This window comes from Thunnus thynnus, chromosome 12 (assembly GCF_963924715.1).
Source record: "Thunnus thynnus chromosome 12, fThuThy2.1, whole genome shotgun sequence".
NCBI classification, from domain to species: Eukaryota; Metazoa; Chordata; class Actinopteri; order Scombriformes; family Scombridae; genus Thunnus; species Thunnus thynnus.
Genome location: NC_089528.1, coordinates 16,858,003 through 16,872,677, shown reverse-complemented (window position 1 = coordinate 16,872,677; position 14,675 = coordinate 16,858,003). Strand labels below are relative to the sequence as shown.

The following is a 14,675-nucleotide window of genomic DNA, read 5'->3' as shown; positions in this document are numbered from 1 at the left end:
AACTCTACCAAACTCCTCCCTCATTTATACCAGCAGTTATTTTTCTAGAAACCAGCATGAGTGGTATGCACATAGACAGTGGTTTAATTTAATGGTATGATGAACAAAGTTTTAAAAGCAGCGCACCAGAAAAACATGCAAGTCTATAGACAGTAACTGGACAGCATAAAAACTTGAGTAGTATCAAGTTATTATGAAAAGTTAGACATGCTCATTTAACAAAACATAAATAAGTTTTGTTATTGTCAAATATTTTTGAAAAGGTACATTTGCTTCAATTGAACTATGTCACTGCACCTGATTTGTGCTCATTTAAGGCAACCTTAAAAGTAGAATGGATACTCCCTGACGCTTGTGTAGATTTGTTAGAATGATTAACAACATAGTTAACATCAGAACTGTTTGTTAGCCATTTGTTTTGATCATTTCTGAATAAAATATTTCTGTTGCCGAATACATTATGTTTGACCTGCTGTCCCACACAAATGATAACTCATCAAGTACAGTGGATAAAACATTAATTTTATTAACCTGAAACATACAATATAAAGGAGAACCAGATTAGCAATGTGCATCTAAGCCACTCAGAAGTGGCACATTATGTTGGCACATCTGATAAAACCTGTGTGCAAGACATATTTACACCAATAAAAAACAATTCTCCTTAAAAAAATGGCTACACTAAAAATTACAGTGAAGTACTCATGCCTATGGATTAGCAAAGCCTTTGCAGCACAAATGTCAAAGTCAACAACCAACACTGAGATGGAGACAATATTGGCTTCTCAAAGTCATAGGCTGAGTCATTCATTTTAATTGCTTTGTTAGTTTAATACTTGATATGTGCCATTACTCTACTTGACCTAACATTTCTCCAGATGAGAGGAAAAACTGTCCCTCTGTGGAATGACACCATTCAAAATAAATGTTTAGACTTTCATCTGATTTAACTGGCATCTAGTTTTGAAATTAACCATGTAAACAATAAAAACCTGATTTATGAATTTATCGTGCAGTCCTGTAACACATCAGCTAAATGCATCTCATAACTCTTCTTCCATAAAATACCTACTGAATATATTGTACACATTTTAAAATGATGCATTGGCTCAGAAAATAGAAATAAATACATTTAAACAAGTAAAACATTGAAACTTAAGCGCCCAAAATGGCATTGTGGCTTTTCAAAGACTGTTTCTTCCAGTTCTTTCTGAGGTGAAGGTAAAACTTGGTCAAGGTTGAGCAGCAGCTTTCACTGAGGCGAGAGCTGAATGAATACGAACATGGAGCCTGTTCTCAAAGTCGTAGCCTCCGTAGTCCTCCTGCATAGTCCGGTGGAAAAGACAACGAGGTCAATAAAATAACATTCTTTTTTGTTTAAAGGCCCGATATGTAACTTTTACGCATTAAAATGTATAAAAATGACTAAACCTTTGTTATATATTTTGTTGAGTTGTGTACTTATATTAACCCAAATGTTTCCAACAGTGTTCAAACCCAGAGAAAGCCGTAATTTTAATTAAGATAACGGTCCATTTCATTTGGTCACCTGTCAGGTGTCATATCCCCTTTGCACATGCATTGACATTGTGGTTGTCCACCAGAAGCTGTCATAAATTGACTTTTTATCCAGTTTTAAGCCACATTTTTACAATACACTTTTTAGATCTTGGTCATTTTTAACTATATCTTTTAACTAATTATCTTTTAACCAGATGAAGGATTTTAGTCATCAGACGTTTGGATCTTAAGTTATCAGGCTGAGGAAACATTAGCAGCAGCCCCTCCTAGATGTCCTGAGGCCGCCGAGCAGCATGGGAGAAAAGCTGATATTTAATGTGAAACTGCTGTATTCAGTGTTGTTACTGGTTTTAATCACTGGGTCCATTTGTTTTGGAGAAGAGTAGACCTCTGTGGAAAATTCAGTTCCCAGTAAAAACCTCCTGAACATTGAACACTGAAGTAAGGCTAACTGGGAGAAGCTGACTGCAATGACGGCAATGGTGGTTGTTTAACAATGAAGACAACTCCTCCCATGATCCTACGCCACTTCAGGACGTCATCAAACTCCGTCTTTTGTTATTGTTTTGATTGAGAGACCAAAACATCAGAAAATTACATACTGTGCGTTGAGCTCTGCTCTCCAACAAGTATTGCTATTAGATAAGCCCTGACAAGGATCCACCCCAATGCACTCAGAGAGATCAATGCAGTCGTTGCCCAATCAGATTTTACCCAGCTTATTCTTCTGTCAGGGATGGATTTCACCCTCCAGTGTCTTTCACTGTGAGGCTGTGCATGTTCAATGACTAAGCACCTGTCAAAAGCTTAAACATATTGCTGTATCTGCTCAAGAATGCAGAGCTGACTAACAGCTACAGCAGAGCAAGTGCTATGTTCATGTCAGCAGCCCATCCACTAGTACAGTCAAGGCTGCTGCATCAGACATTTCTCAACAACGAGATTTGGGTGGTTGAGACTACACCCAGTACACCTTTGTTTTCCAGGAGAGTGTCAATGTTGCCTTTCTTAAGGTGGAAATGTTTGCTCTCTCTCTCAGGACTGCGATACACATTCCCCCCTCAGGGAGTGATACTGCAGCTGCATTATGAACACAGCAAGTGTCAGTCATCATAGACGCCCAGGTTTAGGCAAGAGGTGTGATTTCTACCTGCTCTTTTCTAGGTCACTGCCTCATGATCTGGCGGCTGAGTTGGAAGAGAGAAGCCTCTTTTTTGGCATACAAGCAGGTATTCAGATCTATGATCTACAGAGTTTGTTGGAAGCTAATGTACAACCCGCTAAGGCCCACCGACTCCAAGAGAAACTAAGCAACAGGATTGCCTCTCCTTTTATTGGATATGCCATCACCTGATCGGGCAGTGAGAGCTTTATAAAAAGGAAAAAAAACAAGAACTGAAGAAACTTTTACTGTACCTTGGCCTGAAGCATTAGCATTCGGCCCCTCGCTGCAGACTGTAAAAAGACAGAATTAAATATTTAGACCATGTGACTTCATCATCTCAGATAAGGGGAATCGTCTCTGAATCTCTCTTTGACACACACAAAACTTGCCTCTGGGCTGTTCAGTAGCACACAGCCCAATTCATAGCAGGAGTACGGCTGCACATAAGAGTTGCTCAGACGGCCCACCTCGTCCCGTGCAGCCAGATGGAAATACTGAAAAAAAAAAAAAGGAAAACAAAAAGACAGTCATGACAAACTAGATAAAATCAGTTATTTATAACCATTATTGCCACAGTAGTGACTATTGCCTGTAAAGTAAAGTTTTTACTACAACAATCCTACAAGTATAACAGTTTCCAAGCCCCTATGCATTGTATTATTAAGTAGACATGAGAGTACCTGAATGGCATCTTTGGTATTATGAAGACATTTGCTTATGGCACCAAGAAGCAGGTTTTTCAGGCCTGTGCTTGAGGCATCCCCGATCTTCTGCAGGACTAAAAGTCGAAGAAGAATACAGTTTGACAAACAAGGCAGCAAAATTACACACAAAAAACTCATTTGAACTAGTTGTTTATTCAAGTGTGACACTATCATCCATGATCAAAGTGAAAGATTTTATAATAGAGTACCTTGTGTCATTGTCTGCAGCTTGGCAGTGGAGCAGTTTGGCAGAGCTTTCCACAAATAAAGAATCTCAATCACCGCTAGGATACACAGTTCTTTGGATAGACAGGTGCTCCTTAGCTTCTCAGCCTGATAAAATATGTGCATACACACTTCACTGATTTCCATGTAATTTAAATCAAGAATTTGCAGTAGAAAAATCAGCTGGATACATACTCACCCTCTTCAAGGAGAACAACTCTATCTGATTATTCTTGCGCTTGAATAGTTTTTGAACATCCTTGAAAACTGCGACAGCTCCCTCCAGATCACCTGTGGCTCCTTGGCACACTACACAACAAATAATGGATTAGGAGCCAATGAGACATAAGAAATGCCCTTAAAGCCCAATTCATCTGTACTGTTAGTACCTCCGGTTAAATAGGCGTAGTAGCACTGGGACCAGCGAGACTCTGTCTTCAGTCGCTCAAAGGCCTTGTAGGCTTCTCTGTAGTTCATTTCAATCATGCTGCACCAACCTGAAACGTTCAGCAATCAGAAATTATGATGCAGACTAGTGCTGAGCGAGGTGGTTTGAAATCTGAGAGGGAAAATAGTACCTATTTCATATAAACACACGTGCTGAATCTCCCTCTGGTCAGAGGCCAGATCTAAGGCATCACTGAAGGACGTCAAGGCACTACTGATCTCGCACTAGAAAGGGGAACTTTGTGGTGTGAGTCACAGGCTGAGACAATATTGAGTGTTCCTAAGTCATAGTAAGGTTTATTCTTAACATTTACTTACCTCAAGGCGTTGGACTCTGCCTTTGAAGAACGTGAAGAGAGAGGAGTTTGGATAAGAAGCCTCTCTTTGTTGAAGAATGGATTTGGCTTCCAATAGGCCTGCCTGTGTGTCTGTGCCATCCAGAGCAAAGAAGGGCTGCACTACCGTGTGGTACCACAAGAGGGCCAAGCTGTGTGGGGATGCAGAGAGGCTGTAATGAGTCTGAATAAAGTGTACAGCAGAAAATATAATTTTTCACATACAAAATCTGAATGATTTGCAATGATTTTGAACCAGCTGGTTGACAAGATAAGACTAATGATGTTTAACAAACACAGGATAATTAACTTGAAAAACAACGTACAGCAAAGTCCAAAAGTCTGAGATCACTAGTCAAGATACTTCTATTTTACATTTGTTTCTAATGTAATACTATTTTTTTTTCATTACAAATGATAATATCAGCTTAACAAGTTGAGTGAAAAGTTGTATCTTTGAAAAATGTACGTGAATTTCAGAATATCTTAGTATTTGGTATGTACCCCTTTTGCTTTAATGATAGCACAGCATGCACTCAAGGTTTGGCATGGACTCCAAAGGTTTGTGCAAAACCTGATGACCCCTGTTATCCCTGCATGATTTGACAATGCTCCAAAGAGCTTCTTGTAATGTCACAGAATGCTTGGCTTTCTCAGTCTTCGAGTGCCTCCATAAATGTTCAATGGGGTTGAGGTCAGGTGGCTGTGGACGAAAGTCCATGACAGTCAAGAGTCCTTGGTCTTCTTTGGTCCTCAAGTAGTTCTTCCAAAGCTTTGAGGTGCGGCATGTTTTTAAAGAATGGAGTGGTACTTCTCCTTGGTCAGGGTGTAGTCAGTGAAGGTGTCCATCTCCAGAGTAGGCAAAACACCCCCAGACTTGAATATTCAGTTTGATACACTGAGGTATCATTCTCTCTCCTGTTTGTCTCCTTACATGCACCCTTCTGTTACTGCCATAAATCTCAAAACTTGGATTCGTCAGTAAATGGGACTTTTTTCTAGTCATCCACTGTGAAATGCTGATATTTCTTAGCCCACTACAAGTGTTTGGCTGTGTTTCTCCTCCTGAGAAGTGGTTTAGAAACTGCAACTCATCTTCTGAGACCACTACAAGACAGCCCTCTTTTGACAGTACTTTTGTTGATTGGAGTCTTGAGCTCTTTATTTAGCTAATTCTGTATCTGTGTTGAAATTGCTCTTCTATTTCTCAGGGTAGTAAGTAAGCTTGATGCATTGATCTTCTGATGGTGTGGTCACTTTTAGTCTGTCTGATCATGTTTTGGATAGAACTGATCCAGTTTCTGCAAAGCATTTTAGAGTTCCTCAGAAACCTTTAGTCTAGCCAAGATTTGAGACTGAGAAAGCCCCTCTTTGCTTACAAAAACAATTTGATTTATGCCACTTTCACTTAGTTCTGATGCCAAGTTTCCCACTATCACAATGCTACTTAGTAAGCAATGATCTGCTGGAAACTTGAGGCACAGCCATATTTATAACAGGTGAACAAATGGCTGAATTACTTGAACGGGCCTCTGATGAGTAGATCAAATCCGCCTGAGTGTCATTTGAAGGCGTGCTTCGATGGAAGGGATAAAACTCAAGGAAATCTCATTTTGTACAAATGAGTTAAGTTAGTCAATGCCACAAATTTGCTTGAATTTGATTGCTGACCTTGAAATAGTGCTGAATCTTAAATATTCTTCATTTTACATGTCATAACTTCTCGTGTTTTTAAAGGTTTCTGAGTCCTCAAACTTTCTGATTATTTCCAGGTTTACATGAAAATATTAGAGATTTTCAATGTGGTCTCAGACTTTTGGACCCCACTGTATATACAATACATGTAGTGTAATGTTATCATTACTGACATACACAAAACTTGGTAACATGAAGAACATGACCAAATTTCCAGTTTTTAGTTTTAAAGTTGTTTATATCTGGACCTTAGAGGAATTATATGCACTGATTTGATTAATTACATATGGCTGAATAATGCTGTTGTAATGAGTTATTGGTGAATGTGCTGGTAATTTAGGAACTGAAATTTTCACTTCCACTTACAGCACGATTCATGCATCTCATTCCTCCAGAAGTTATGTTTCCATTAATTTGTCATATTATTTACAACTTCATTAGCCAGATCGTATTTCAGTTACAGCCAGATATGCAGACACACAAACATACTCACTCACATACTCACGTAGCTAAGGGGGCCTTCATGTCCTTGCTCTCGCTGGCATACGTGAGCGCTGACAGGCCTTGAAGACGGTCACCAGGGAAACCCAGCAGGTTGACAATCTTCAGTAGGTGCGGCGGCACCATCGAAATGCAGAGGTGAAAGAGGCCGTAACCAAAGCTGACCGAACCTTTTAGCCGATCCAGCACCTCGGGGCTGATACTGTCCAGTCTCTGAGATGGGCTTGGCCCGGGTGAAGAGGAGCGGTGGTGTTGCAACGGGTCGGAGGAGGATGACAGAGATGGGGAAGGCATCACCTGTTGTTCTGATGCCCTCCTTCTGCTGCCCTCCTGCAGATGTGTGATGTCGCTGTAACATTTGTTGTACATTTTCCAGGCTTTACGGAGGATCCAGCCTCCTTTGATGTATGCTGTCAGGGGATTGAAGACTAGGTCAGCAAAACTTATTATCTTTCGCGATGGCCTACTTGTATTCCAAAACATTCCGCATTTGCATCTGTTATTAAGATGATCAAAACTAAGTTGGAAAGCTAATTAATTTCATTCATTTAACACCAATAAAATGTGACTTGAATTCTTTAGTGGTTTATAGTCACTAAACAGATATTATGGAGTGTTTTACCTGACAGCTCTTGTTTGATGAAAGACAGCACTGCGAGGTAAACCTGGCAGTCTGCAATGATGATCTGCCTCTGGAGTCGGTCAACTGCAGCCACCCCTGACCTCTGAGAATCCATCTACCCGCACAAATACCTCACACTTACAGACTAGTATGGCAAACAGGCAAGTCAGCAAGCTAACAGCAAAGCTGGACACTGTGGTACTGTATAGAAAGCTACCTTTTAGGCAAATTGTATTTATTCTATATACTGTATAGCATGTACATTCCATGAAATAAACTGTTGTTGAGATTACTCACACTCCTCTTGATCTTGTTTTTGATGGTTTCAATGACACCAGTGTTTTCACTCTCACACAGCCTCTCTGTAGCTTTGAGGTCCTCAAAGGCCATCTGCATTTTCTCTTCTTCAAATGTCATCATGGCATTCTACAGAAAAAGTAAACCAGTTAAACAATCCTGTTTAACACTAATTACACAAACTTTCCAGAATGAATGCTGACAATACAGAAGTGCTGAAAATGAGGAAAAAAAATCTAATCCTGGACTGAATTTTGGATTAACTACAGAGTCCAGAAAGCAGGAAAACAAAATCTTACTTTTCAGATTTTATACAAATTATTCTCCATTTTCTTGGGAGTTTCTCTACACATGATGATGGAGAAGAAGATTATCACCACAGTGAATTCTGGGTTAAGATTTGCCCCCTGAGCACACATCATTCTTGACTTGCTTCCTTTGCCCTTGAAAGGCCAATCTCACAAATGTCTCCTTGAGTTTTTTAGAGTAATGGAATGACACTGAAGGCAAGTATTCCCTTGAGTTGAAGTGAATAAAGGCTTCTTAAATTACTGTCAGATCGCCTACAGAGAATGAAAGATGGTGACATCAACTGGCACCAAAGATAAGCAAACAGGAGAGGGCTAACTTGTTATTATGGTTATCATTGTTTTTAAATCTGATTTTCTATTTATATTTTTACATTAAAAGAAACAAAAACATGTATCTGCTGACAGCAACCTTGTATGGTCAACAGCTTTGGGTCAACTGAGTGATTGGACCATCAGCTGAAATTTTTTTGGCAACTCCTCTTTCCAAAGTAAACAAGTGAATGTCAAGCACAACTCTATTTGTATATAATTATTTTATTGTGTGAAAATTGCTCAAAATAAAAACATTATTTAATTTCTTTTGAAATAAAACACACTCTCTGAATATGTTTTTTATTGTTTATATGGGACAGTTGCACTTACAATTTTTGAGGACATTTGGCTCTTGTTCCTGTTGAGTTTGAGTGCACTTACTATAAGTTGCTCTGGACAAAAGTGTCTGCTAAATGAATGTAATGTTATGTAATGATTCAAACGAATCCAGGTGAAATTGGATTATAAAAATACCACTGCAACGCAAAACCTAATTCATAGTAGAACACCAAGTTAGTTTGTCACACAGTTTTTGTACCAGACAAATTAAGAAGCTTGCCTTTGCACCCATCAGGACCACAAGGGAAATTCCTTGAACTTATAACGAAACAGAAGTACTTTTCAAAGTAGCATTTACAATCATTTTTGTCAGTATTTGGACCACAAAGTAAAACAGTAGTGTGTTGCAATAGGACGTTGCATCTCAACTCACCAGAAAACTCACAAAACTGGCCCCGAAACTCATCAAAGGACTATAGTTCCTGGAACAGAAGGATATAAAGAAATGATAAGACACATGTTTTGTAACACATCTAGAGGACCTTTTATGCCTCCTTTTATGGGTGGAGAACCAAAAAATCATTTTTGGTTTTTTGGTTTCATCCATTGAGCCCTGAATTTGTTAAAATTTGTTGAATAAATTAGAAAAATCTGCAGTTGTGACATCCATTTACAAGGCCAGTGAACCAACAGATGTGGCAAACTATAAACCCTTTCGCATTCTGCCAATAGCATTAAAGATCATAAGAAAAGTTGTAACAGAGCAACTTGTAGATTTTTTGAACACAGGACATATCTCACTTCACCCAATGCAATTTGGTTTTAGCAAGCATTACTTGACTGAGACTGTTAATTGTTCTCTCATAGAGCAAATGAAGTCAAAGCTTGACAGGGGTGGTGTTGTAGGAGCAGTATTCTTGTATTTGCACGGGGCATTTGACACTGTGAATTATAATGCCCTTCTGTTAAAACTTTCATGTTTTAATTTGTCTGAAAATACTATCAAATAGATGGAGTCCTATTTGACAACCTAAAGACAGGGAATCCATTGGTACCAACCATGTCGTGCTAGCTTTCAAAGGGGTCCCTTGACCTCTCACCTCAAAATAACTGAATGAAAATAGTTTCTATGAGTACCCATGAGCCTCCCCTTTACAGACATTCCCACTTTATGCTAATCCCATGCAGTTTTGGGAAAAAAACATGCAGTTTTTTGCATGCAGTATAAACGTGTTATTTTTGACTATTCTAAAAATGATGTATTTGAATATTTTTGCATATCGGGGTCCCTAAACAGTCTTGGAATTGCATAAATTTGGTATGACTGGGAAGCTGAGACTCTTGTGGCTCTAATTGTATTCATGTGTATTGATGTTAGTTCCCATAGTAGCCATTTCATTGTAGTGAGACCATTTTTGATAATCTATTGTGTGAAATGACCTATCGTGACCTCACAGCCTCATGAAACTTTACAATCGCAAACTAGAGACCTAGGGCACTCAGAGGATGTATGGCTTTCCTTGGTATGTTGACAATAAGGGAGTTAGTGGTGACTACAGAAATCTCCAAATGTCAAAAGTTTTTGATACCAAATTAGAGCATGAATTTTTCTATGGTGTTCCTCAAGGTCATGGTGTCTTAATGTGGTATTTTGGAGGGATTTTTGACCATTTTTTAATCAAGTCTCGAGTGGTCAAAAATGTCTTAATTTGGTGGTAAAAATGGTATCAACCCAAAAATTTCTGCAACAACTTATGAGACATAATTGAGCATGGGAATAGCCATCATATACTTCCATCATACTGCTCTATGCCCATTATACACTCTAAAATTTCAAAATTTGAATAGGCGCTTAACCAAAACACAATGTTCATTACAGATTTATTACTAGAGAAACTTGACACACAGTGCAGAACTCAAATTAATCTTCAGGCTCCCAACTTTCAGATGATGTAGACCACTTCTATGTGGCGTATATGGTTGACTTGCTATCTCCCCCTAAACATCCCCTATGCCCCCAAAAATGCGTCTGTGGTAGGGGGGGCAGAAGTGGAAGAGGTTAGTGTACAAAATTACCCACAATCTTGCTCCTCCCCTACTGACAGAGTTTGCTTTGCTATGCTCAGATAACATCAGGCAAAGAAGAGCATCTACCAGAGACAACTGTGTAGTACAGCACAGGTCCATTGAATGTGGCCGGTCAGCTTCCTCCATTAGAGCTGCAAACTTTTGGAACACAATAACTATCAGACAATGCTCTACCTTCTCTAGTTTTAAATCACAATTGAAATCATGCCTGAAACATAATCAATATTGTGACCATTAACCACAAAGTACTAAACACAAGGTATTGTATTTCATTTTTTGTATGATGTAATGTTTTAAATGGAAAGTGCTTTTAGTTTTGTATGATGTAATGTTTATTCTCTATACCCCTGTCTGAATTATAACATTTGATGCCATAATTCTTTTACTCTGGGACAATTTGTGACTGTCCATTGTCCATTCATGGGAAAAACATGAAATTGTGGTACAAGGTGACGGTCAGACAAAAGCCACTCAATACAATAGGAATGGGTTGAATCAGTGGGTGCAGGTATCCCTTCATAGCCTTAGGATATGATTTAATGCATCACCAAACTCCCTTAACTTATCTCATGCTCCCATAACGCAACACACAATGCCAACTAAGCAGTACCAGGACAACCTTAGTAGGAAACTGGTTAATACAGACGGTCACAAGCTCATTCTCAGTTGCTGTGTATGCCTCTTTCACTTCCCGCCATCTTTTTTGCTGATGGAATAAAAACAGGATGACACCTAGTGCTAAGCGCAATTAGTGGGAGAGGTGACATTTAAGCTTTCACCAGGGGTCAGGACACATACTGTGACATCAACATTCAACTTGAAAGCAAACCCTTCCCAGAGGTAATCAGCTATAATAAAACAGTGTGATAGAGAAATGTATACAAACTCCTACAGTAAGCAGGTGGACCCTGATCTAAGTGTGTGGGTATTAGAGGGAATTTTTCAGGTTGAACCTTTACATTCAGACACAAAATTTGATCTAGAGCTGAAATATTTAGTCAATTACCCGATAAGAAGGTTGAGAGAAAACAATCTGCATCTATTTTGGTTATTAATTAATTATTTATATTATTTTTAAAGCAAAACTGCCAAAGTTTTACTGGTTCCAGCTTCTGAAATGTGAGGATTTGCGACTGTTGGCCAGAACCAAAAGAAGCTATTGAAATATAACAGGGACTTTTCTTTACTGAACAGTCATAAACTCAACGATAAATTGAGAGATCAATCTGCAGACATCCAACAAATACAACTTGGTAATTGCAAAACAAGTCTGAACAGGTGTAACTATCCAACATGTGGTTGTGATGTGAACAAATACCTATTCAAAGTAACTGACTGGCATGACAGGTATGCTAACCGGTTTAACATTTACCTTTTAACATATGTGTGTTTACTTACACTAAAGATGGTCACAGCAACCTATCTCCACACATAAAGAACATTATTATTATCATGATGATGATGAAAGAGTCACTGGACTATTTGAGCATCACAAGTTACATACTGGGTGTGGATATTTGCTAAAACAATCCTGCTTGTGACCTGATCATATGGTGCTGCACCAGACAAACACAGACAGTGCTGATGGGGTGTCTTCATCTTCTTATGCTGGTCTGACCACAGTAGTTTTAAAACATTAGCTACACCTGTCATCACATTTATCACCCCCCAACCCCCTCCAACGACAGACAGACAGAGTAGGAAGAGAAATACTGCTTGATGTCTTTGAGGGAAACACTCACAGACCTGTATGCTTTGAAGAGCTCGTCGCTCTCCTTGAATCCGTTGTTGAGAAGCATATTGATTCCTTTCAGAGCCAGCTCTGCGTCGTTTATACGGTCCGGCTTCTCCTCCTCCGAGCTCCCCCGGGCTGGTTCCGCCGGGTCCGCCATTGAGATACCTGATACCGGAGGAGAGGAACTGAACGCGGCCGGGGTTTTATGGGGAAGAGGGAGGGGACGAGCGGTGTGTCTGGTTAGTTTACTTACAGACAGAATAGTCTCAACCAGTGGCGCAGTTTTGAGCAAACACGGTCATATTCATATTCTTACATGAGAGGACTTATAAGCGGACTAGTTCGGATAACTGACCTCCAGCTACATGAGTGTGTGTATGTCTTGTCCTGGTGGCTCTGTAGCGGTTCCGGATTCTGCCGCCTGTCCGGTAGCTTCTGTGTTTTCCTGTGTAGACAGGAAATGTGCTGCCTTCAGGTGGTTTCGGAATGATCATGTTTTCGATCAGATTACATAGAAAAGACAGTGGGGGCGACCTATCAAAGCAATAAACCACATAAACTGACTTGCAAAGTGGTAACTAGACTGTAAAAGGATAAAACAAGCGATGGTAGACTTGTGAATATTGTTATTTGCTCCTGTTTAACATTATCTGTACGCAGTACGTTTTGTTATTTGTCTCCACACATGATCATATGATGTGATCTGAATCCAGAGGATACAATGTGATATGTACGAGTGTCATCACTGTTTGATGTGTGTTGTACGTCCATGAAGTGTCATATTTGTAACTGTATGTTTAATATGTGCATCAGACTCTTAAACAGAACTGCCAAAGGACGCAAAATTAATTTCAGTGTAACCGGGCAATATCATAACAGTTTTTGCTGTAACCACCATCAACATTTGATATTTTGGCTTTATCTCTGCATCTATGCAATCTTTTTTTTTTCTTAACATCTAAATATTATAGAGGCACAGTTTTTTGTCACAGCTGCTATCAAAATAGCGTATGTGATCAGGTCTGATTTAAAAAAGCCCGTTAGCAGTGGCAATAAAATTCAGTTTGGTCGTAGAATCCGATGGGTCGCAGCACCACTTTGCAATTACGCTCGACTTCACAAAATGTCCTTGAAGGCAGCATCATAGTGGGCGTGGTGGTTTTTGCTGGAGATCCAGTCAGCCAATGAGCACAACTGAGAAATGGCTGCAATACAGGACCCAGCAAGTTTAACATGTTTCTGTTGTCAAATTTAAGGATTATATAAATAAATTCCTATGGAGCTGAAAGGGTACGTGAACACCACTTTATCTAGTTCTAAAACTAATTCTAATTCAAGCTTTCCATTAATAACTACTCTCAAAATGTAGGTATATGTAGATATATACGGAAAGGTATATTTCAACACTGTAGATGTGAATCACCATTTCCCAAAATTAAATGCGAGACCTATTCAAAAAAAAAAGTTGTAAATCATATTTATCTAATCTTACAATCAAAAGTATACATGTTGCTGAGTATAATTCAACAATAAATCCCAGATAGTCTCAAAAATTCATATCTCACATGAAATCTGTGAGTTGTCATCATGATCACAAGTGAAAAGATCTTTCACAAGACCCACCTGTGGCACTGACAAGTATTTATAAAGAAGATTAATTGAAGAGATTACGAAATGGTTTACAAATCAGTGGTCACAAGGAATGCATGTAAAAAATATGTCCAATTATCATGCATATTGTTTCTACTATCACATTTTTTTTTACACAAATATACAAAGTAGGAAAGTAAACACTCTCAGGGGAATTTAAATACATTTTGTTTTCCGGAATATTAATTACAACTTTCTAGTAATGTGGGCTAAATGGTCCCAAACACAACTGACCAAAATTGTGACACTTATGATGGCATCTATATAGTTTTTTAGCTCATAGACAACACTCCTCAAAATTCAGTACTTGCTGTTTTCTGGTGTAACTGACATTGACAGCCACACAGAACATCCCAATGCATGCAATAGGAATGCAAAATTAATTCAGAACAACAGTAATACAATATGGGAAAAAAACATATGATTTCATGGCCTGTGTGAAGACTATTAAACCAGTCATAATGCAGAATTATACATGCTGGCATGTGGACATGACGATAAAATAGCTTGGCAGCCCCTGAAGATGTTGTTACGGTATCAAGCACTGTAGGTGTAAACTGCAAATTATTCTAATACAAACATTTCAGTCCAACAAACAAAAAAATAAAAAGACATTAACTGATAATGTTGATCTCCATTAAAGCACCATCACAAAAGGCATGTTTTCTTAAAGTGCTGGGTTACTTATAGTGCAGCCCTGAGTAACCACAAGCATATTCAGTAGCATTTGATTATCGACAGAGAATTAATGGATCCAACATATCAGACTGTAAAAGAACTTTCAGGAA

At 38.9% G+C, this 14,675-nt stretch overlaps 1 protein-coding gene across 1 annotated transcript; it reads right to left on the bottom strand.

Moving 5' to 3' along the window:
• Nucleotides 1-501: 501 nt before the first annotated feature.
• On the bottom strand, nt 502-12,698 carry LOC137194237 (tetratricopeptide repeat protein 39C-like). The gene is made up of 15 exons (XM_067605942.1): nt 12,593-12,698; nt 12,249-12,422; nt 8,848-8,896; nt 7,513-7,641; nt 7,216-7,330; nt 6,598-7,003; nt 4,381-4,549; nt 4,194-4,287; nt 4,005-4,112; nt 3,815-3,924; nt 3,600-3,723; nt 3,367-3,464; nt 3,076-3,180; nt 2,938-2,976; nt 502-1,322 (listed from the first exon to the last, which is right to left on the bottom strand). The coding sequence occupies exons 2-15, from the start codon at nt 12,392-12,394 to the stop codon at nt 1,233-1,235; spliced, it is 1,782 nt and encodes a 593-aa protein (XP_067462043.1). The 5' UTR covers nt 12,395-12,422; nt 12,593-12,698; the 3' UTR covers nt 502-1,232.
• Nucleotides 12,699-14,675: the final 1,977 nt, after the last annotated feature.

Coding starts and splice junctions, on each gene's coding strand:
- LOC137194237 (XM_067605942.1), bottom strand. CDS start 12,394: ATGGCGGACCCGGCGGAACCAGCCCGGGGGAGCTCGGAGGAGGAGAAG. Junction 7,642..8,847: donor CCAGTTTTGTGAGTTTTCTG/GTGAGTTGAGAT, acceptor CTTTTTCTGTAG/AATGCCATGATGACATTTGA. Junction 7,004..7,215: donor CATCAAACAAGAGCTGTCAG/GTAAAACACTCC, acceptor ATCCCCTGACAG/CATACATCAAAGGAGGCTGG.